Below are 20860 nucleotides of genomic sequence, written 5' to 3'. Positions count from 1 at the left end.
GATCAGGCCCGCGGTTTAAGTCCTTGATTGCCAGATCCCTATTAACATACGGCACTGTCTACAGATATGGTGGCGCATATAGGTAAGCCAAATAGATTGCAAGTGCCACCATGAAATCTTCAAAATTTGCATAATATAATAATATACCCCCCAAGTTTTAGTTATTTTCTCCCGCTAAATATCGTATTCTAGCCATGTTTTTAAGTTTATACGTGATTTGCCACCATCAAAAAATAATTCTACATCCGCCACTGAGACTACTCGTAATTCATTTACAATATTGGCTAACTCTATACATACGCTCAGATCCAAATCAGATGGGCATCGTTCTCGGACCGGTGGTTTGATGCTTAATGATATGATGATTCATGATGCGGATTTCTAGTGGTAGCATTTTATGTACCCGTTCATATCAGATTAAATCGACTTGTTAATTAAAAGCTGGAATAGCTCAGTTGGTTAGAGCGTGTGGCTGTTAACCACAAGGTCGGAGGTTTGACCCCTCCTTCTAGCGGATCTATTTTGTGATATTAATCATTTCCTTTTTTGTCTTTCTGCCCAGGAATAATTAGAACTCTAATTTTGTTCAATCTTTGTTTTTTTTTATTTATCCTTATACGAACAAAGAGGTTAACGAATATATAGTTGAAGTAAACCACAATGTACAAACATAACGAAGAGCCAGCCACACTATCTTATTTGGTCAAACCGATGAAACTCTTTAAAGTCACCGCGTCTCTCTTTTCCCAGCCGAGGCCATGAGAAGCCCCACAGCTACAGCGAACATGACCAGCATCCCAACAAGCAAAGCGTATGTTCTCGGAGACGATCTCCTATACTCCCCAAACAGATATATCCCCCAAAATGTTGACACCAAAGGAAGTGCCTACTCATCATCATCATTCAATAAATCAAGCCAAAGATACCAACTCTCTAGTTATGAGTTATGAGTGTGTGCATGTTACCTGCACAGCATCTGCAGCTGCATATCCAGCAGCTTGTCCACCCATGAACTGAAGACCATTACCAAACCCACAAATCAATCCAGCCAAAAGAGCCCAACCTCTCCCGTTCCAGTCATTTAGGTAACCCTTAAAGGAAGATCTTGGTGAATCTAGTACAGGTTTGTACAAGAAAGTAACGTTGAGAGCGACGGCGATTACGAAGCAGGACAGTGAGAAGTAGAAGAAAGCAGTGTATACAATCAACTTGGGAACGCCTGGTTCTAGAGTGCGCCATTGATCGTTTGTTGCAAGGTTGAATAGTGGCGAGAAGAGTGAGAAACAAAGGCCAGCGAAGAAGGTTATTGATAGACCAACAACCATGCTCTTTCCAAGCACCTGAATCCAATAGAGAAATTGCATTTGTTGTTGTTGCCTCCACCAAAACTCATGAGAGAAACACACACATAAAACTCAATGAGAAAGAGAGGCTAACTAACTTTGATTGCTCTTTTGTTTTCAAGTGCTATAAGAAAAGGTGCGGTTCCTTCTTTTACATTCTCCATCTCCTCCTCTTCACCTCCAAATAGTCTCTGACAGTACTCTTCTTGGCTCACAGTTTTACAATCCCCTGAGAGTTTTCCAAATTTGGCTTCTACATCAGCAGAGTTAGAAGAGTGGACAGCAGAGCCAAGACAAACGGCTACCAAGAAGCATGCGACACCAGAGAAAAGAACATCTGCTCGGTTTAACTTGTTGTCCAGAAAGTAATTGACACTCGTGCCTATAACAACTGTGATGCTAGCGGATGTGACTTCTGTAACAGACAGACCAACAAAAGCTAAAGCATACTGAGTAGCTAAGTTCCCAATACTTAAACCCACCCCACCCGCCAATGCAAACAACACCAAAGGCCAGTTATCCTGAATCTGTAGATACACATAGTCAAACCAATCTGAACATAGTACCACCAGAGAAAAGAAAGAGTGTCATTAACCTGAGTGAGTTGGGTAATGAAACTTGGTGCCTCCTCTGGTGTACTCTCGCCTATTTGACCAAACACAAAGGCTATGAAGATAGCAGCGAAGAAGTTAGTGATGGAGTAATCGAGATAAGTGTGTTGTGGGAGACGGCCACGTCGTTCAAGAAGAGCCAACAGAGCAGGCCAAGTGCCTAAGCAGAGGAGAGAAAGCGTGATGCATGCTATTGCTCCTCCTTTGCTCTCCACCACGTATACTCCCAATTCGCCAGCAGACACCATCATCATCATCGTACAGACCAAACAATAAATCCCTATTTCTTGATTGAAAACTACAGAAATTTAAATTTACCAAACCCAGAAAAAAAAAAGGTTCGAACTTTAGAAAGATTGGTGTCTGATTCTTTGACATTGATAACGTATCCATCAGATTCGTGATCCTCAAAAGACCAAATTCGTCGAAATATTCAAAACGAAAAGAAGAATCCAGAGATGAAAGTTTTCACCTTTCTACAGATGAAGGAAACAGGTCAACGAAGAAGTGCACCACTTTTGTTAAGAAGAATAACTCTGTTTTCTTACTCTGTTTTGATACGACACCATAAGAAACACGGAATCTTTCTTTCTTTTTTTTTTGTCTCTTTCTAATTAAAGAGCGAAGCGAGAGAGAGAGAATCTTTCAAAAGCCATCCACCATATCAAGGACGCTTTCTTAACCGTATATTCCAACTCCATTGAACAAGTGGAAACTGATTGAGAATACGTTACATCGAATCAGGAATCAGAATCTTATGGAAGCCTGAAATTAAATATTTTTCAAAAAAAATTAGGAAGCGGATATATTGAAAATGTATATATATCTATATTATTTTATAAAACTAATGACCAAAATTATATGATTCAAAATAAAAAATCACTTATTCATTTTTAATAATTTTCCATTTATTTGACTTCATATTTTAATTATAAAAATACTAACATATCAAGCTTATAGAATTATTATCAAACTAATTATTTTAATAGTTATATTTCTATTAATTTTAGATTCTATATAAAACAAAAACATAATTTTTTTAATATATTTATTCATGACATTAAGTTTTTAAAATGGAAGCGTGGTTTCTAAAAGGAAGTGTAAGCTTTCAGCGTGTGTTTTTAAAGAGGTATTTTTGGAAGCTTATTGGAAGCGTGATTTCGGAAGATTCCACAAATTTCCGATTTCGATTCCCATTTCGAAGCGAAAAACGGACGTCCGACGAAGCTTTCATGCTTTTATTAGTGGTCGAAACAAAATTAAAAACATTTTTAAGCATTTTCATAAAAAGAGAAAAATGAAAAATATGTGTTACAGTTTATATTTATTTGGTTTTGAGAAATGTGTTGAACCACTAGAGGTTAGACGCACCCTATCCCAAAATTGTGCACCTTAGCGCAGCATTAACCTCACCTCTTAAGTTGGTTCTTAAGAGGTGGGTCCCATAGTTTTAATAAAAATCACCTCTTAATTTTCTTTTGTAAGGGGCGCCTCTAACTCGGTTTTAGCATTGTTCGCGGGCCCCACTAACACGTGGCGGCCTGCGATTAGTTAATTTTTTTATTTTTTATTTTAAAAAAAAAATAAAAAAATTTTGTCTAGGAACCCATGCAAGGGTTAATGAACTTGTTGTCACTTCTTTGGGCTTCTGAAGATTGCATTGGGCTTCTTCTTTTGGGCTCTAATAAGAATTTTAGTAGACAAAGCAGAAACAACAGATAAAGATGAAAAGCTTGCTTGTCATCTAGTTATTGTGTAAGTGGTCGACGCACAAATTGTGATGGACTTTACGTAAAGAAAAGATAGCTTGCTATTTACTGATTTAACACCACAGTTTTGACGTACATCTTTTTTGAATGAATGTTAAATTTATTCATGCAAAAACATATTTACATCATGCGCAACTATTTATGAATCAAAGAATCAGACTCATGAAACTAAGAACAAAATTCCTAAGTTAAGGATCCACTCTAGACCCAAACCATGTTGCAAGCCCTCCTTCCATTTTCTCTCTACCTTGGAGTGAAAGCAGCCAAAGCCTAACAGTTTTATCTACAAGCTTTGCTAGACACTGAGCTTCTCTTTCTTGTTCACATGTCATCGAGCGTTGCGCTCTCTCCATATTGAGTGTACAGCTGCTTGGAAAACATACCAGACAAGGAAGTTTTTAATGGGAGTGAGCCCAGGCCTGGTGATGATCGCAACGAGTTGACTCCAGTCTGTGGTGAATCTATTTTGCAACAAACCCTCCGCAAGAGCCTTCCAAATCTGTCTTGTGTACCTGCAACCGAAGAAGAGATGTTCACGGGTTTCTTCAGCTGCATTACACAGAATGCATGTCGTGTTTATCCCAGTGTGCCAAAGCCGCATTTTGTCTCCAGTTTGCAGCCTGTTGAGCGCAGCTATCCAGACAAGGAAGGATAACTTTGGAGTTGAATGGGTGAACCAGATGCCTTTGCTCTAGTTGCAAGCTTGGCGGCTGTGGCGAATATGTTCCCAGGTTTTTTTAGCATAAAATTTATTTACAAATCTGTCTTCCTCTTGCTGCCACAGAGCAATATCATCACCCTGATTTGTAGCTAACCGAAAGGACTCTATTTCATTCTCCACCTCATTTAAAATGCTCACTTTGTGCCTTCTCCTTCTTCGCTGTCTACCAAGAACATCAGACACTAAGGCATTATCACCAATGCCTAAGTCGATCAGACCGCGATCACCAAGAGCAACTTTGAAGCAACCGAGCTTGGACCAGACATCATACCAGAAGGAGGTATGTTTCCCATTCCCAACTTCCATCCGAAGGAACTGTGTTGCATTTCTCGATGCTTGAGGAGTTTTCTCTAAACCCATGAGCCAGAGGTTGTAGTATTACTAACTGACCAAAAGGATCCCTTCCTGATGAGATAGCAATGAATCCAACGGAAATAAAGAAGCTTTTTTAGAGGAGATGCGCCATATTAGCTTCAAGCAGAAGACTGTGTTCATTTCCTTCAGTGGCCTTATTCCCAATCCTCCTTCAATTTTTGGCAAACATAGATCTTTCCAACAGACTTTTGCTTTTGATGTTTCGACGTACATCAGATGCATGTCATTTAGCTTTTTAACATTTGGTTTACTTTCGGCGAATCTTCTACGATTTACCAAGGTTAAAAGTTCCCTCCCCAAAAGAAAAAAACAGAACTTGTTTAGTGGTAGACGAACTATAGAAATGCTAAACGATCCGGGTTCGAATCAACCACGCAACACTAACATTAAACATATGCGGCCAACTGTATATGTGATCATGTTTTAGGTCTCATTTGAATATTTGGAGAGCGAGTCTGTCGGTAAGATACATTTCTCTTTGAATATTTGTTTGAACCTTTAATTATAGAATACCCAAGTTAATCAAAAAAGAAACACAAGGATGCACACATTTGCAAAGTAGAAAAGTTAGGTTTACATCTGGCATTATGGCACGTATGATTCTATCCCTAGTTACTAGTCTAATCAACACTCATAATATTACGTTAATCCAAGAATTTAATGATTGATTTGAAATAGCAATGAACTTAGTGGTAGCTTACACAAAATTACAATTGCTAAATTAAGTGTTATCTTCTTTTTCAGTCTTAGCTTAAGTTTGAATCATTTAAATTAACAAAACTGGATTTATTTTGAGATCTTACCCTTACGCTTACATTCCATCAGAACAAGTATATATATTCAGAAACAGAAATACAATATGCAACAAACAGTTCAATCGATCATGAAAATTCAATTGAATATGAGTAAATACTTCACTCTTTTATGTAAAAAAAATACTATACTCTTTCGTAAAGGCATCCCTTATATCACAAATTTCAAGAATATTACCTTTGGTTTACAGTTCACCAAAACAATTTGCAATGCTTTTGTTGTTTAACACAATATTATTCCCGTTGAATTACATTTTTTTTTTTTTTTTGAAAACTAATTTAGAAATGGATGATTAACAAATCCCGTTGAATTACGTACTTCACTTAAAATCAATATTATGCCCGTTGTAGTCCATTATTGAATTGTGCTAAGTTGTAATGGCTGAGCATTAGTGATGTTTTATAAGCCAAGTCAAAGCACCATTTGAAATTAAGTGTGGTGTCTCTCGAAATTAAATGAAATAGGATCAGACAACGAGATGTTTCCCTTTTGCCGATGAGAATTTAAATTTAATTAGTAATTTAACAATTTTTCCATAAACAAAATCATACATGCAACAAATAGTTTAATTGAACATAAGAACTATATTAAACAGTTAATATCTTCCTTTTGGTAAACCTCTTTAAATCTTACTTTCAAATTTTCATTTTATCAGAACAACTTGCAATGCTTTTGTTATTTTAAGGCAATTTAGAAATGTTATTTCTTACATTTAAATTTTCATTTTGTTATTTTCTTTGTTATTGATGTCATTGCTCTTAGGGATAAAGAGAATGCCATTGCTGGTTATCCTCTCAAATATTCCAGAGAAAGCATAGAGAATGCTTTGAAGAGACATGATCAAAGATTTGTTCCTATGACCCGAATCTACCTCCAAGACGTTATACGTAAGTACACCAATAGAAAATCTTCCTTGTCAGGCTAGAGTTTCATCAACTTGTTTGAAACTCGTTGATGTAACTCGTTGTATAGTAGGAAGATAAGAATTTAGGTAAAAATGTTTTCCATTTTCTGATTATTCATCAATTTACCTTTTCTCAATTAACCTAACAATTGTGTTTCCTCAATTAACTTTTTAATTGTGTTATCTCGGAAAGTATTAAAGATAAAAGTAAATAAAATGATCTAAAATCATTAAAAGCATCAAATATCCTTGTCTTCATATCCACAATTTTAGATGCACATATCATTTTATACTTAGGATTGTGGATAGTTTAAAATTATGTGAAACATTTTTCATGGAGGAGTTTCATTTTTGATGTGTGCATCAAATATATTTCCGATATGGTGGAAGCTTCAGAAGACGTCCACTAAATTATGTTTATCATTGAAAATCTCATTTAAGTATAATTTAGGATAATAAATTCACCAAACAAATAAAAAAAAACTAGCATATAACTTCTACTTCGTAATGTACCATGCACAAAAGTTACACTTAATACAAAAATTGATGATTTAAAGTTTTATAGAGCAAACAATAGTATAACTGAAAAACAAATTACTAGTGATTAAAAATTTTATAGTTCAAACAATCATATATATGAATTTGAAATTATTAAATCTAACTAATCATGTTTAGTTTATAAAAAATGTTATAAAATTATTATATATAACCTATTATAGCTATTTTGTAATCAATGGATAGATGGTAAGTGGTTGTTTTATTAATCATACTAATATATTGGCATTTTCTTAAAAAAATTCAAAAAAAAATATGAAATTTTTGTGATATTATTTTCTTATAAATGTTGCATTAATTATTTTAATATAAATATTGTATAATATTTTTCTATATTCCATCACAACTATTAAGAAAATTACTCATTTACAATTGATCATTCACATTGAAAGTATAAAAATCATATTTTTTAATGGATAATTGTTTTGGGTGAATTGAAAACTTATAATGGTTATTAAATTAGTGATCAGTACATACACATATAATTTTAAATACCTATAAAAGCATGTAGTTTAGCTCAAAATATTTTAATATTTATAATTTAGATCGCATGCAGCAATTAAAATATTATTGGAGCTTCAGTATAAAACTAATTTAGCCATACCATAATGGGCCGGGCTGGGTCTAAACCCGTTTCTAAGACTCCTGAAAATGACATCACTTTTGTCGAATAATTTCTGAAAATACCACTGCCCACGGGGGGGGAAGAGATCGTCACGACCGAACTCAATCTGAAACTCTGAAAACCCTAAAACAAGATAAACCCCTTTTGACCAAACTCCAACTCCAAACTAGATCCCCTTCCGACAATGTCTTCTCATCTCTTCCTCCGGTCTCGGATCTCTCTCCTCCGAACCCTCAAACCCAATCACCACATCAGAACCATTTCCGGTACGCCGTCCCTCTATCAAGATCCCCAGCTCGCAACCGATCACGAATCCACCACGCTCCCTCCAAATCCAGCAACAGGAAGCCCTCTCTACCAGGAGAACTGGCGGAGCCCGATCCCGAACTCGCCCTCCTTCAGCCAATCACTAGTCCCCATGGGATTCCTAAACCAAGCCCCCGCCGCCCGCATCAGAGCCCTCTCCGAGACCCTCGACATGATCTCGCTGCTCAACATGTTCGCCGACTGGACCGCGTCGCAGCGCTGGTCCGACATGAAGCAGCTATTCGAGTTCTGGGTCCGGTCGCTCGACAAGAACGGGAAGCCGAACAAGCCGGATGTCAACCTTTACAACCATTACCTTAGGGCTAATTTGATGATGGGCGCTGCACCTAGTGACATGCTCGATCTCGTTGCGATGATGGATGATTTCTCCGTGGCCCCTAATACGGCGTCGTATAATCTTGTCTTGAAGGCTATGCATCAGGCGAAAGAGACTGAGGTTGCGGAGAAGCTGCTTAACAGGTTATATCCAACTTAATCCTTTTTTGTTTTTGCTCTACACAATAATTACATACATTGCTGCTTAATCACTGTTCAATTAGTAAAAGACTCTTACGAGTGCAAAATCTATGAAATTTACATAATAATTCGAGAAGATTTTCTTTGAAACGATTTTCTTTGAATCCAATTTAAGAGTTTCTATCTAAATTGGTGTAAATCAGTTAAATCAAGTAACAGTGTTAGTGTACACGCTTTGTCAAATTTCGTTTTTTTTATATACCTAACTTTTACAACTCATCAAATTAGTTATATAATTAAACCTAAAAAGTTTTAAAAAAAAAATCTAGTATAAAATAAATAAAAAGTAATTCATTAATGTTTAGTTCCTGCCTATGCCATGAATAATCCGTTTAGAAGCTAGGCTTATATAAATTTAAATCGTTTAGTAACCCGCCTAGCCATTTCTTGAAATATATTGTTTTTTTTTTATGTACCATCAGGATGCTGATATCAGGGAAGGATGAATCTCGTCCGGATGATGAATCATATGATTTGGTTATTGGAATGCTGTATTCTAATGGGGAGAATGACAAAGCCATGCAGCTTCTGGACATCGCACTAAAATCTGGTTACATGTTGTCCACCACTGTTTTTAGCGAATGTGTGCGTAGCTGTGTAGCCAAAGGTAGGACAGATACACTGGTCTCCATCATCGAGAGGTGTAAGGTACGTCTTAGTTTGATGATATTTAAAAAGCATTTTGCCTCATTTTGTTTTGTTTTTACAGTCTCTTGATCGGAACAAGTCCCTATGCCCTAGCTGGATACTCTGTACATACATGGCTGAAGTAGCAACTCAAGAGGACAATAGCAAATTAGCATTCTACGCGTTTGAGTTCATGTACAATTGGATCAATAGAGGAGAAATGGCTAGGCCCTCGGTTTTACTCTCTGTTGATGAAGGTTTGGTGGTGTCAGCTCTCGCAACCGCTGCTAGGACGTGCAATCCGACTTTAATAGATGGATCGTGGATGATTCTGAAACGGAGCCTGCGTGGGAAGAAGGCAGCCAACCCTGCGGCTTATGTTGCGAAGATAAATGCTTACGCATCGTTGGGAAACCTGCAGAAAGCTTTCGCCGCACTTAATGAGTTTGAAAACGCATACAAGGACGCTGAAAAGGAAGTTAAGGAGGAAATGCTTTCTCCTTTTACATCGTTGTACCCGCTGGTTGTGGCCTGTTCTAAGAAAGGTTTTGAGACATTGGATGAGGTATACTTCCAGCTGGAGACATTGAGTAAAGGTGATACTCCGTACAAGTCCGTTGCTGCTCTAAACTGTATAGTTCTTGGCTGCGCAAACACATGGGATCTGGATCGTGCTTACCAGACGTTTGATGCAATAAGTACTTCTTTTGGGCTGACTCCTAATATTGATTCGTACAATGCTTTAATATATGCATTTGGAAAGGTCAAGAAGGTAGGTGATGTCTCCATGTCATATGACTCTCTTTCTCTTTAATTTTTTCTTATTTCCGACGAGGCTTAAAGACTCTGAGCTTGTTTGCTTTTGCAGACTCCTGAGGCTACAAGAGTATACAGTCATCTAGTTGGGGAAGGTGTTAAGCCTGATGCCCGGACGTTTTCATTGCTGGTTGATGCTCATCTCATTAACCGGGATCCCGAATCAGCTCTGACGGTCATCGATGACATGGTAAAACCAGAACCGCTATGAGAGAAGGATGTGTGTTGTTTAACATGGCTATGAGAAACTAAAACATGCTTTTTGGAAATAACAGATCAAAGCTGGATTTGAACCTTCCAAGGAGACACTGAAGAAGCTGAGAAGGCGATGTATCAGGGAGCTAGACAACGAAAACGATGATAAGGTGGAGTCTTTGGCCAAGAAGTTTCAAATAAGGATGGGATCAGAGAACCGGAGGAACATGCTGTTCAACATGGATTACTCCAGGGTTCGCGCATAATGAAGGGCTAAATGTAATAATGAATCCTCAGTTTTTATTGTTACAGAGGAATCATCAAATTGTGACCATCTCATCAAATGTGTTTGGTTGTTGCAGAAGCTCTTGTTGAGGAAGGAGGGAGGTATGAGAATCTCAGGCTCATCGAATCTTTGAAGCTATGGACCGTTGCTCCGTGTTTCATTGCTGTCAGTTGCTTCATTTATAATCGTTTCGAGTCCTTAAATCTGATTTGTTTTTCCATTACATAGCTCGTTGTTTTAGGATCAGTGGTTCACTAGTCTCTCTTGCAGATGTTTTCATGCAGCATTGACCAATAAATGTCAAAACTTTTTGGAAGATTCCTATCTTTTTTTTATCTTTATAAAAGCCTTTGTTTTTTGGTGTTCAAATAGTCTCATGCACATGATGTTATGTTTTTTTTTTAATTACTAAAGTTATCCACAATACAGTAATTCACTCCTGCGCTTTTTGATCTTGTAACTCTTGAATAATGTAATTGTATACTGGTGTGCTAAACCGGAGACAGGGCCTTGAGAATTGGCCGGCCCAATTCGGAGTCCAGGTGGGTTCTGTCTCACAGATTCAGAAACAGCTCTGAGAACATTTCATCTCATTTCGTCTGGGATCAAAGACACGAAACCCTAATCTGATTGAAGAGAGGGAAGGGAACACAAAGATGGGTGGAAGAAATGACGAAGTTGGTGGAGATAAAGATAAAGAGAAAGAGGAAGAGCAGGACGATATGTCTGTACACTCTCCCTGTAAAGCCTTACCATCCTCCGCTTCTTCTCTCTCCAAGGTTTCTTTCTCTCTCTCTATCTGCCAATAACTCCTCCTTGTGTTTAATTGTTACTCTGTTCTTGGATTGATTTTCAGGAACAGTCACAGGTTGAATTGGAGCTCACGTTCTTAGAAGCTCTTGAAATCTATCCTCCCGTTAAACTCCGAGGCAAGTTCTCTCTCAAAAAAAACTCTATCTTGTTCCTTGTCCTGTCTGCAAATGCTTCTTTCTTTAGCCAAAAGGAATCAATTTTTCATTGGCACTGATCAGTTATATGGTTTCTTGCTTTCTACCAATGGGTTTATGTTCTAATGTGGCGAGCAGGGATACATCGCCACTTTGTTCTTTATGGTCTGATGGAGTATCTCGGCAGAAGGTTTGTCTGACATTTTCCGTACAGTTCTACTAGTTCCTATTGATTTGTCGAAACCTTAAAGAAGTGTTTTTCTATCATCCATAGCTTTGACCGACAGTTCTCAGCGGATGAGGTTCTGCAGCTACTGGATCGTTTCTACAACGTTGAGATGCTGGTGGGTAGTAATTACACCAAGCATTTGACTATTGTGATGCTACTTAGCTTTAGCTTCTAAGCTGGTTTCTATTAGAATTGTGCTGATGGTTCAATATTTTTACCTCTGGATTGTATCAGAAATCTGATGATGAGGAGATTGACATTCTTAACCACGAGGAAGACTTTACCTTGCCGCCGAGTTACTTTGATAAGGAAGAACAATAAAAGAAGAAGAAGAAGAAGTGGTCTTTGCTTCCTTTTCAAGCCTGTTTTTGTATATGGTTTGTTAGGTTTGTCCCCAGCTCTTATGATAAGTCCTATTTGTATAGTATGCAGTATTAATATACAACCATCAGAGCACTACTGATCTTTTTACTCTTGTCAAAGAGTTTAATAGAAACAAGCTTTTTGTTCTCTCTTCATGATGACATTCAGAGCCTCGGTTGTGTTTGTTTGTTTGGAATGTTTAAATAATACAGTTTGATTGGTCTGTATATTGGAAATGTTAAACATATCTGATCAAATCAAATAACATAAACTGAATATTTGATATCAGTAGATTGACAACAAAAGAAAGAACAAAAAGTGTAATTAAAAGAAAAAAACAAGAAAGGATTGAATTCAGTTCTCAGATCTCATCTTCCTGATGAAACCAAGCTATGGAGCTTCTTAATAGAAAGGTCTCATTCAATTTTCCAAAGCCTTTGATCAGTTCTGAAAACAAACAAAATAATATCAGCTTTTGACCCAAACAAGAACAAATCATTACTTCTTTTTACAGGTTGATTACCTCAGTAGCTTCTGCAGGCTTAGCCTCTTCTTTCTTGGGTTCATCAGTCTTGGCGTTGTCTTCTCCTGAAAACAAGAAGAAAACCCATTATAAAACCATCTTGTTTTGAGCTTATCATATTTGTGTGATTTTAAGACAGACCTCCATCTTCAGGAAGATCAGAAGTCCAGAGGGTGAGGTTGTCTCTCAGGAGCTGCATGATCAAAGTGCTGTCCTTGTAGGACTCCTCGCTTAGAGTATCCAACTCCGCAATCGCCTCATCGAAGGCTTGCTTCGCCAAATGGCAAGCTCTGCAACAGTTAACCACATTACAAACCAAGTTGACAACTGATGGTATTTCAGTCATGCATTGATGTTTGTTAAAAATGAATGTAACCTTTCAGGAGAGTTCATGATCTCATAGTAGAAAACAGAGAAGTTAAGAGCAAGGCCAAGACGAATCGGGTGAGTTGAAGGAAGCTCAGTACTTGCAGCTTGTGTTGCAGCCTAATCAAAGTAACCCTATCAGACCCTACTAGTTCACAAGTGTTTGAGAAATAACATATTCAGATAATACCTCATAGCCTTTGAGAGACTGTTCAGAGGCCTCCTTCCTCTCTTGCTCGGTCTTAAACTCAGCCAAGTAACGGTAATAATCTCCTTTCCTACAAACGTTTCAATTCATTATGCATTATATGATGATGCAAGAGACGGGTGTTTATCTTATTTCTTACATCTTGTAATAGAAAACGGTGGCTTCTCCAGAGGTAGCGTGAGGGATGAGATGCTGATCAATGATGCTGAGAATGTCTTGACATATGTTCGCGAGCTCGTCCTCTACCTTTTGGCGATACCCCTTGATTGTTTTCACGTTTGATTCGTTGCCTTTGGACTCTTCCTTCTGCTCGATCGACGACATTATCCTCCAGGAAGCACGTCTTGCTCCGATCACGTTCTTGTATCCAACTGACAACAGATTCCTCTCCTCAACCGTCAGCTCGCTGTCCACCTTCGCCACTTTCTTCATCGTCTCAACCATCTCTGCAAGATTATAACCAGAACCCTTCGTTTTAAAGATCTGACATGTTAAATATGTTTTGACATTAAGAGAGGTTACTTACCGTCATAACGCTCGGCTTGTTCCGAGAGCTTAGCCAAGTAGACGAATATCTCTCTCTCTTTGTCAGTTCCTGACGACATTTTTTTTTTGTCACGATGATGTGTCGGAAACAGAGTTCTTGGTTTCTCTTCTGTTTGTTTTTTTTTTTGTCTTCTTGTGATTTTCTTCTGGTGAGAGATAAATAAATAAAGAAATAATAAAATGGTTGGAAGAGAAAGAGAGAAGAAATTGAGGATGGTATCGCGAATGGCGGAAGAAGACTGAATCTCAACCTTCAGTTTCGTGGTGCCTACTAACTAACTTAACGAACTTTTCGCTCCCTTACGATCGCATAGTTTGTATATTAATTAATAAACGTAAATATAAATCAAAAGGGGATGTAGCTCAAATGGTAGAGCGCTCGCTTTGCATGCGAGAGGCACGGGGTTCGATACCCCGCATTTCCAATTGTTTTTTTTTATTATGCTGCTCACTCAACAAGGTTTACCTTTTACCCTAATTCTCTTTTAACTAATTTAATATTTACTTCCTTCGGAAAGTCATGAGCATCGTCGTCGTTCCTTGTCGGCGGATGATTAACATCAGAAACCAAACTCGGCGTTTCTTGCTTCTCCAACGCCGATTCACTACCGAGTTAACTCAACCAAAGATACCTCCAACCAACATCACGCCTGTAAACCAAGACCATCTCCTCCGCGTCTGCACAATCCTCTACCAACAACAGAACTCCCCCGATTCACGACTCGTCTCCAAACTCTCTTCCACCGAGTTTCAACTCACACACGATTTCTTCCTCCAAGTCTGCAACAACTTCCCCCTCTCATGGCGCCCAGTCCACCGCTTCTTCCTCTACTCGCAGACCCACCACCCAAATTTCTCCCACACCTCCGTCACTTCCAACAAGATCCTCGGAATCATCGGAAAATCGAGAAACATGGATCTTTTCTGGGAACTGGCTCAAGAAACCGGGAAGCGAGGGTTGGCCAACGACAAGACGTTCCGCGTCGTGCTGCAAACGCTTGCTTTCGCTAGAGAGATGAAGAAATGCGTCAGCTTTTTCCATCTGATGAACGGGTTTGGATACAGTTACAATGTCACAACGCTGAACAGAGCGGTGGAGACTCTGTGTAAGGAGAAGCTTGTTGAAGAAGCTAAGTATGTCGTTGCTAAGCTGAGAGATTGTATCGAACCTGACGAGGTGACTTACAGGACGATGATTGAAGGGTTTTGCGACGTTGGTGATTTGGTCGAAGCTGCAAAGGTTTGGAATTTGATGATGGATGAAGGGTTTGAAGTGGATGTCGAAGCTGGGAAGAAGATTATGGAGACGCTTTTGAAGAAGAACCAGTTCGATGAAGCTTCCAAGGTCTTTTACGTGATGGTATCGAAACGAGGTGAGGGTTTGGATGTGTCTTTCTACAGGGTTATGATCGGTTGGTTGTGTAAAAACGGTAGGATTGATACAGCGCGGAAAGTGTTAGATGAAATGCGTGAAAGAGGGATTCAGGTGGATAACTTGACCTGGGCATCGATAATCTACGGGCTACTGGCTAAACGAAGAGTTGCAGAGGCGTACAAGACGGCCGAGGCGATTGAGAATCCGGATATTAGTATCTATCACGCATTGATAAAAGGGTTGGTGAAGATTAAACGGGCGAGCGAAGCAACAGAGGTTTTCAGGAAGATGATACAAAGAGGATGCGAGCCGATAATGCATACGTATCTTATGTTGCTGCAAGGGCATTTGGGGAGGAGAGGAAGGAAAGGACCAGACCCGTTGGTGAATTTCGATACTATATTCGTTGGAGGGATGGTTAAGGCAGGGAAACGGTTGGAGGCTACAAAGTATATTGAGAGAACGTTGAAGAGAGGGGTTGAAGTTCCTAGATTTGATTATAGCAAGTTCTTGCATTGTTACTCTAATGAGGAAGGTGTGGTGATGTTTGAAGAGATGGCTAAGAAACTTAGAGAAGTGGGTTTGTTTGATTTGGCGGATATATTCCAGAGGTATGGAGAGAAAATGACTACGAGAGAGAGAAGGAGAAATAGAGAAGAAACATCCCCTGTTTTGCCTAACCAATGTACAATGCCAACCTAACCCTGGTTTCTACCGCATCACCGTCTACTGAGTCTGCACGATACCAGTTTGTTCTACTAGTTGATTAATAGAGTGTAGAATAATCTATGCACTTCGGGGAGAGCATGTAAGGTTACACAGAGATGCTAATATAGAATAATCGCAACGTGGTTTGTTCATGAAGAAAGGTTACACAGAGATGCTAATATAGAATAATCGCAACGTGGTTTGTTCATGAAGAAAGGTTACACAGAGATGCTAATATAGAATAATCGCAACGTGGTTTGTTCATGAAGAAAGGTTACACAGAGATGCTAATATAGAATAATCGCAACGTGGTTTGTTCATGAAGAAAGATTTAGTAGTGCATTGCTTTGAAGAAAGATTTAGTAGTGCATTGCTTGTTACCTTGTAGAAGAAGGGAAATATACTGTAGATGTTTTTGTTGTTGTTCAAAATTTGATTGAAAATGAATGTGGCGCAGAAGCTAATGTAGTACAGTCCAAAATACAATACCGATAAAACAGCATCAACTATAAGATTCTACTGTAAAACTACACTCAGATGGTAAAATTACAATATTCAAAAACCCCAAATCAGCTGTATACTAAAGAGCTTCATACCAGATCGGTAAAAACCAAAACGGTTTTCACTGCAATATCTAAGGTTTTTCTTCATGGTCTGCACTCTCTTAACCCGGTTTTAAGAGCTTCTTCGTCCAGTTTGTGTCCTGCACATGTTTCAGTAACATGAATCAGCAAGCAGAGAGAAAGAGTTTTGTTAGCAATAATGATAACTACGATACAAAAAAAAAGGAGATCTGACCTATAAACACTATTTTGTTCACTCTATTCTCTTCGTCACTCCATTTTCGCGCTGGAACTATCTCATATATCTCTTTAACGGCCTGCGCATATTCAATAACATGGAGGCAATGTGAAGAACCACTTTCCGGGTGGTCACAAGACCTTTTGCTCATGTTTCATTTCATGACTATATTACCTGCAAAATATGCATCTGGTCTGAGTTGTGAATGTTTAATACAGCCTTGCAACGATATACATCCATATCCAATTTCTTGTCCCACAGAATTTCCTCAAGCCATAAACGAACCTGTAAAACCAAGAACAAGGGTGTGTAACGAAGAACACTATTATTTAACCACTAGTCAAATAATGTGCCATGAGTTTGCTACCTTGTCGAGGTTTATAGGCTGAGGTTCACTGATGCATAGAGTCCTCACTCCACTATCATGAAGATCCGTTGTCGTTAATGATTTATTTGCTTCTAGCAGGGATTCAAGCCGACTAACATGCTAAATGCAGCAGTATAAAAGGAAAGAAAGGTTCAATTGTCGTAGTCAAAAGAATAAATAGTACTCAAACATGTACACAGAGAAGAGAAGTTTAAGAGACTTAACGGTTGAATCATATGCTTGGCAGTCTAATATGCTGGACAAATCAACTCGGCATCTGACGGAACGGATGACATTGGCGAGGGAATTGATGGAATGAATCTCCTTCTCCAGTTCATCAGATTCCTCTTGAGAAATCAAGTCAACCTTGTTCATTATTACCGTGTCCTACAAAACGAGTAAAGAATCCAGTTCATGATGAGGTGAGAAATAAGATGCAGTAGGAAAAAAGTAAGGGTTCGTATTTGTTGTGTGACAACAAGATGAGTACCGCAAATGCTATTTGATTAAAAGCCTCGGGAAACGAGGATGAGTCACGGCGCTCATTGAGCTGAAAACGAAGGTTCTTTGCATCCACGACCTGGTCAAGCAGCTAAGTCAGTAAAGGCACTAGGAACAAGATGCCTAAGCACTATATTACTAGAACCAGAGAGAAAAGCAAGCAAGCAACCAACCCAGGGAGATATATGCTATAAATGACGAAGAACTATGAACTGTGTAATGTATCACAAATTCATCTGCGATGATAGGAGAAGTATAAAGAGCAGCTTCAAGATACTCACAGTAACAATGCAGTCAAGCTTGACTTCTGATTCTAGCTGGTCATCCAGCCAAAGAATAGAAGCCAGAGGAGCCGGATTTGCTAAACCTGTTGTCTCCAGCAGTATATGATCAAGCCTGCACGCGCGAAAGCAAAAGCAAAAGCAAAGAACGTCTAGTAAATCAAACAGGTGTTCTTTTCTCCAAAATGTAAGTGACTATACTTCAACTTCATTTCACCGGCTTTTAAGCTTTTACAAGATCTTAGAAATTTAGGGACAAGGATCATTAATTAAATAAAGATATGATTATGAACCTGTCTTTCCTCTGAACAAGCTGCTCGAGAGCTTGAACAAGACTGTGCTTGACAGTGCAGCAAATACAGCCATTAGCAAGCTCGACCCATTCTTCAACAAGGGCACCTCCTTCACCTTCGTTGATCATAGCCCTCTCAACTCCGATCTCTTCCCCAAACTCATTCAGAATCACGGCGATTTTCTTCCCGTGTTTCCCGTTCAGAATATAGTTCACAAGCTGCCCAAATCAATTCACATAACAGTTAGTAACCAATACTTCACACGTAAATCAATCAAAGAAGGGGATTTCTCATTGCTTACGGTGGACTTTCCGGCGCCGAGATAACCAGTGATGACAGTGACACCGACGGAAACAGCGTCGCTTGATTCCTCCGCGGAGAGAGTCTTGCCGACGGGAATATCAGGTTGGATTTGAACAGCCATCGGTGCTTCTTCATCGTCCGCCATTTTTCTCTCTTCTGCAGAGACGCCGTCAAAGACTCTCGCTTTCTTGTTCGCCAGAGTTTATAAAGACTCTCTCCGTTTAGACGGTTTGATTCGACTTAGTGCGGTTTGGCTTGGTTCGTTCAATTAAAATCAATCCACTCCTCGTAAATGGGCCGAGCCCATATCAATAAATGGGTTATATTCCGTGACAGTGTTATCAGAATATATCCCTCGCTCTCTCTCACTCTTTCTTTCTCGATCGTTCAATCTGCGAGAAGAAGAAGAAGGTGAAAGGTAAAGTGCATCGTCTTCTTCTGCTCACCTTGTAAATATTCTTGACATCTCGACTTCTAAGGATTGATCATTTGTTTCGAAAGCTCGGGTTCGTGTTATTTAATCCGAAATCTTGTTGTGATGTGATCATTCTGAAGTTTCAATGGATCTGAGCTTGCTAAGTGGTTGATTTGAAGCCTCAAAAGTGTGCCCTTTAAGCACGTTCACCAATTAGAGATTCCAAGTCACTTGCATTTAGATACAATCTATGTTTCAGGGTTTAGGGATTTTAGGGTTTACAAGACGTGTGTGTGTGTGTCGTGTTAAAACCCTGAAACCGATAATAAAGCTAATACTTGTGTTCATGTATGTTGTAGTTTAGCAGATGGGGAAAGACGCAAAGTCTGGTGGGAAGGGTAAGGGAAAGCAAGCAAGTGGCAGTGATGATGCTGCTGCCTCCAAGGGTAAAGGCAAATCTGGAAAAGCCGCTGATGGTCTTGGAACATGCACTTATGTTAAAGGTGTTTTTTTCTTCATTTCATTTCTGTCTTTAATACTTGTCTTCTTGTATGCTGTTATTATACACACTTGAGATGTCTGTAGTAAAAATAGCATGGAAATGTTGTCGTGAACGCTGCAATGGTTTTGTTTTTTCAGCTAGACATGTTTTGTGCGAAAAGCAAGGGAAGATCAACGAGGCATACAAAAAGTTGCAGGATGGTTGGTTGAGCAATGGAGACAAGGTTCCTCCTGCTGAGTTTGCAAAGGTTAAAATTCCTCCTTTTTTTATTGGTTATGAATTAAAACATGAGAGTGCAAGCCTCATAGTTCATTGATATTTAGAGACCTGCGAGTTTCAGTTTTCTGTTACATAGTTGTTGTGTGGTGAGGAATCTCAATCAAGGATTTGTTTTGGGGTGGAACCTATGTCAGATTGCAGCAGAGTACTCGGAGTGCCCGTCCGGGAAAAAAGGAGGAGATCTTGGATGGTTCCCTAGAGGAAAGATGGCTGGTCCATTCCAAGATGTTGCCTTCAACACTCCTGTTGGTGTCACCAGTGCCCCCTTCAAATCTACGTATTTCCACATCCTCTCTCTCTCTCTCTTCTTTCAAATCTGATTTGTTCTGGTGCTTTATTTAGTTGATGATGAATGAGATGATTGCAGGCACGGATACCACATTATCTTGTCTGAAGGAAGGAAGAACTGACAGATTACATATCTGAAATGCTCTGCTCTACTCTTGTGGAAGTCACTTGCTAGTTGTTTACTGTAACCTATATATAAAAAAAAACTCAGCCTTTGTTGTTCTGGTTAAAATGTTTGCTTCAAATTGTTAACAAATCTTCTCTGCCGTTTTGAATAATGAATTTCTTAAAGGCTATTTTATATTTGTGCAGTGTTGTTTCTCACAAAGCTATTATATCTAGCTCGTCATTTGTTGAACGAAGAAACGATCATATTCATACCACTGACATCGACCATAAACGGTGGGTAGCTTAAAGTTATTGGCTCTGGGAATATCTGTTTCAGGTCGTAAGAAAAATATCGTTTATAGGCACTACAGTTCCTGAATCTCTGAAAGAAATATATATATAAATATGAAAGGTAAAAGCTAAAACAAATGCATAGGAATGTGAACACAAGTGTGTAAATGGATAAAACTAGAAAGAAAAAAAAGGTGTTGGAGGTCGTTGAATTTGTTAGTGTGAATCTAACAAAACGCATATAAAAGTGATTATAAAGTGCACATATAATTGCGCAACTCCCCATTCCTCCATCCACCCTTTGTTTGTTTATTCGATTTTTGTAGAAAGCAATAACTCGATTACGTGTGTCATCTTGTGAAGAATTTTCAAAACAAGCATTCAATGACTTGACAAGCCACTTGTAAATATTCCCACTTGTGAATTCATTTATATTCACATAAGTGTAGTTACTGCACACATGTATGCATAACCACGCCAAAAAAAAGAAAGGAACAGAGAAACGGAATGGTGCTTATCATCATAGGAAGTAGGAACTAACTAGAGCATCGCAATGCGTGTGATTGGTGAATTAATGACTTCGCACAAAAAAAATATTTCTTTGTATAGAAATAAAAAGAGTACAGAAGAAAAAGCAAAATGGGAACAAGTTGTGAGTGATATAATAAGAGAGGGGCCACAAA

The 20860-nt window shown here is 38.7% G+C and overlaps 7 protein-coding genes and 2 non-coding genes across 14 annotated transcripts; 6 read left to right on the top strand and 3 right to left on the bottom strand.

Annotated features, from left to right (window-relative positions):
- Positions 1-440: 440 nt before the first annotated feature.
- Positions 441-514, top strand: TRNAN-GUU. Its single transcript has one exon. It is a non-coding gene; the product is annotated as a tRNA-Asn (tRNA).
- Positions 515-584: 70 nt separating this feature from the next.
- LOC106344105 (ureide permease 5) lies at positions 585-2627 on the bottom strand. 3 transcript variants are annotated; one of them, XM_013783491.1, is made up of 5 exons: positions 2427-2627; positions 1939-2252; positions 1442-1870; positions 966-1340; positions 585-886 (listed from the first exon to the last, which is right to left on the bottom strand). In XM_013783491.1, exons 2-5 carry the CDS (start codon positions 2209-2211, stop codon positions 728-730), a joined length of 1236 nt encoding a protein of 411 aa, XP_013638945.1. In that variant the 5' UTR covers positions 2212-2252; positions 2427-2627; the 3' UTR covers positions 585-727. The 3 variants fall into 3 exon arrangements, with proteins under 3 accessions (XP_013638945.1, XP_013638946.1, XP_013638944.1); XM_013783492.1 differs by having other exon boundaries at positions 1939-2240; XM_013783490.1 differs by having other exon boundaries at positions 1939-2234; positions 2427-2625.
- Positions 2628-7764: 5137 nt separating this feature from the next.
- Positions 7765-10839, top strand: LOC106294643 (pentatricopeptide repeat-containing protein At1g26460, mitochondrial). The gene is made up of 6 exons (XM_013730253.1): positions 7765-8502; positions 8982-9207; positions 9269-9958; positions 10055-10192; positions 10278-10476; positions 10560-10839. The coding sequence occupies exons 1-5, from the start codon at positions 7901-7903 to the stop codon at positions 10461-10463; spliced, it is 1842 nt and encodes a 613-aa protein (XP_013585707.1). The 5' UTR covers positions 7765-7900; the 3' UTR covers positions 10464-10476; positions 10560-10839.
- A 101-nt stretch (positions 10840-10940) lies between these two features.
- On the top strand, positions 10941-12249 carry LOC106294648. The gene is made up of 5 exons (XM_013730257.1): positions 10941-11262; positions 11340-11412; positions 11569-11620; positions 11705-11774; positions 11894-12249. The coding sequence occupies exons 1-5, from the start codon at positions 11140-11142 to the stop codon at positions 11978-11980; spliced, it is 405 nt and encodes a 134-aa protein (XP_013585711.1). The 5' UTR covers positions 10941-11139; the 3' UTR covers positions 11981-12249.
- Positions 12250-12361: 112 nt separating this feature from the next.
- On the bottom strand, positions 12362-13806 carry LOC106294647 (14-3-3-like protein GF14 iota). Its single transcript, XM_013730256.1, has 7 exons — positions 13646-13806; positions 13259-13565; positions 13102-13189; positions 12922-13031; positions 12687-12835; positions 12546-12610; positions 12362-12469 (listed from the first exon to the last, which is right to left on the bottom strand). The coding sequence occupies exons 1-7, from the start codon at positions 13722-13724 to the stop codon at positions 12464-12466; spliced, it is 804 nt and encodes a 267-aa protein (XP_013585710.1). The 5' UTR covers positions 13725-13806; the 3' UTR covers positions 12362-12463.
- A 211-nt stretch (positions 13807-14017) lies between these two features.
- On the top strand, positions 14018-14090 carry TRNAA-UGC. Its single transcript has one exon. It is a non-coding gene; the product is annotated as a tRNA-Ala (tRNA).
- An 80-nt stretch (positions 14091-14170) lies between these two features.
- LOC106294644 (putative pentatricopeptide repeat-containing protein At1g26500) lies at positions 14171-16284 on the top strand. The gene is made up of 2 exons (XM_013730254.1): positions 14171-15853; positions 15910-16284. The coding sequence occupies exon 1, from the start codon at positions 14186-14188 to the stop codon at positions 15740-15742; it is 1557 nt and encodes a 518-aa protein (XP_013585708.1). The 5' UTR covers positions 14171-14185; the 3' UTR covers positions 15743-15853; positions 15910-16284.
- On the bottom strand, positions 16174-18528 carry LOC106294646 (COBW domain-containing protein 1). The gene is made up of 9 exons (XM_013730255.1): positions 18293-18528; positions 17992-18209; positions 17699-17813; positions 17407-17496; positions 17142-17303; positions 16917-17036; positions 16724-16834; positions 16547-16628; positions 16174-16451 (listed from the first exon to the last, which is right to left on the bottom strand). The coding sequence occupies exons 1-9, from the start codon at positions 18437-18439 to the stop codon at positions 16396-16398; spliced, it is 1101 nt and encodes a 366-aa protein (XP_013585709.1). The 5' UTR covers positions 18440-18528; the 3' UTR covers positions 16174-16395.
- A 105-nt stretch (positions 18529-18633) lies between these two features.
- LOC106292722 (peptidyl-prolyl cis-trans isomerase NIMA-interacting 4) lies at positions 18634-20081 on the top strand. Of its 4 annotated transcripts, none has more exons than XM_013728366.1 (5): positions 18634-18712; positions 19069-19212; positions 19349-19458; positions 19625-19767; positions 19858-20081. In XM_013728366.1, exons 2-5 carry the CDS (start codon positions 19077-19079, stop codon positions 19898-19900), a joined length of 432 nt encoding a protein of 143 aa, XP_013583820.1. In that variant the 5' UTR covers positions 18634-18712; positions 19069-19076; the 3' UTR covers positions 19901-20081. The 4 variants fall into 4 exon arrangements, with proteins under 4 accessions (XP_013583820.1, XP_013583822.1, XP_013583823.1 ...); XM_013728368.1 differs by having other exon boundaries at positions 18638-18712; positions 19077-19212; XM_013728369.1 differs by having other exon boundaries at positions 18674-18712; positions 19074-19212.
- The last annotated feature ends 779 nt before the right edge of the window (positions 20082-20860 follow it).

Source organism: Brassica oleracea, chromosome C5, assembly GCF_000695525.1.
Source record: "Brassica oleracea var. oleracea cultivar TO1000 chromosome C5, BOL, whole genome shotgun sequence".
NCBI lineage: Eukaryota > Viridiplantae > Streptophyta > Magnoliopsida > Brassicales > Brassicaceae > Brassica > Brassica oleracea.
This window is presented reverse-complemented; position numbering and strand designations above follow the sequence as displayed.

Excerpts from the sequence above, each read along its gene's own strand:
- LOC106294643 (XM_013730253.1), top strand. The coding sequence starts at position 7,901 with ATGTCTTCTCATCTCTTCCTCCGGTCTCGGATCTCTCTCCTCCGAACC. Across the intron at positions 9,959-10,054 it reads CATTTGGAAAGGTCAAGAAG|ACTCCTGAGGCTACAAGAGT; the intron begins GTAGGTGATGTC and ends TTGCTTTTGCAG. Across the intron at positions 10,193-10,277 it reads TGACGGTCATCGATGACATG|ATCAAAGCTGGATTTGAACC; the intron begins GTAAAACCAGAA and ends TGGAAATAACAG.
- LOC106294644 (XM_013730254.1), top strand. The coding sequence starts at position 14,186 with ATGAGCATCGTCGTCGTTCCTTGTCGGCGGATGATTAACATCAGAAAC.
- LOC106344105 (XM_013783491.1), bottom strand. The coding sequence starts at position 2,211 with ATGATGATGATGGTGTCTGCTGGCGAATTGGGAGTATACGTGGTGGAG. Across the intron at positions 1,341-1,441 it reads AAAACAAAAGAGCAATCAAA|GTGCTTGGAAAGAGCATGGT; the intron begins GTTAGTTAGCCT and ends TATTGGATTCAG. Across the intron at positions 887-965 it reads CAGCTGCAGATGCTGTGCAG|GCACTTCCTTTGGTGTCAAC; the intron begins GTAACATGCACA and ends GATGATGAGTAG.
- LOC106292722 (XM_013728366.1), top strand. The coding sequence starts at position 19,077 with ATGGGGAAAGACGCAAAGTCTGGTGGGAAGGGTAAGGGAAAGCAAGCA. Across the intron at positions 19,213-19,348 it reads AACATGCACTTATGTTAAAG|CTAGACATGTTTTGTGCGAA; the intron begins GTGTTTTTTTCT and ends TTGTTTTTTCAG. Across the intron at positions 19,768-19,857 it reads AGTGCCCCCTTCAAATCTAC|GCACGGATACCACATTATCT; the intron begins GTATTTCCACAT and ends AGATGATTGCAG.
- LOC106294648 (XM_013730257.1), top strand. The coding sequence starts at position 11,140 with ATGGGTGGAAGAAATGACGAAGTTGGTGGAGATAAAGATAAAGAGAAA. Across the intron at positions 11,263-11,339 it reads CCGCTTCTTCTCTCTCCAAG|GAACAGTCACAGGTTGAATT; the intron begins GTTTCTTTCTCT and ends ATTGATTTTCAG. Across the intron at positions 11,621-11,704 it reads ATGGAGTATCTCGGCAGAAG|CTTTGACCGACAGTTCTCAG; the intron begins GTTTGTCTGACA and ends TATCATCCATAG.
- LOC106294646 (XM_013730255.1), bottom strand. The coding sequence starts at position 18,439 with ATGGCGGACGATGAAGAAGCACCGATGGCTGTTCAAATCCAACCTGAT. Across the intron at positions 17,497-17,698 it reads AGCTTGACTGCATTGTTACT|GTCGTGGATGCAAAGAACCT; the intron begins GTGAGTATCTTG and ends CTGCTTGACCAG. Across the intron at positions 17,304-17,406 it reads TTAATCAAATAGCATTTGCG|GACACGGTAATAATGAACAA; the intron begins GTACTCATCTTG and ends CTCGTTTTGTAG.
- LOC106294647 (XM_013730256.1), bottom strand. The coding sequence starts at position 13,724 with ATGTCGTCAGGAACTGACAAAGAGAGAGAGATATTCGTCTACTTGGCT. Across the intron at positions 13,032-13,101 it reads AGTCTCTCAAAGGCTATGAG|GCTGCAACACAAGCTGCAAG; the intron begins GTATTATCTGAA and ends TACTTTGATTAG. Across the intron at positions 12,836-12,921 it reads ATCATGAACTCTCCTGAAAG|AGCTTGCCATTTGGCGAAGC; the intron begins GTTACATTCATT and ends TAACTGTTGCAG.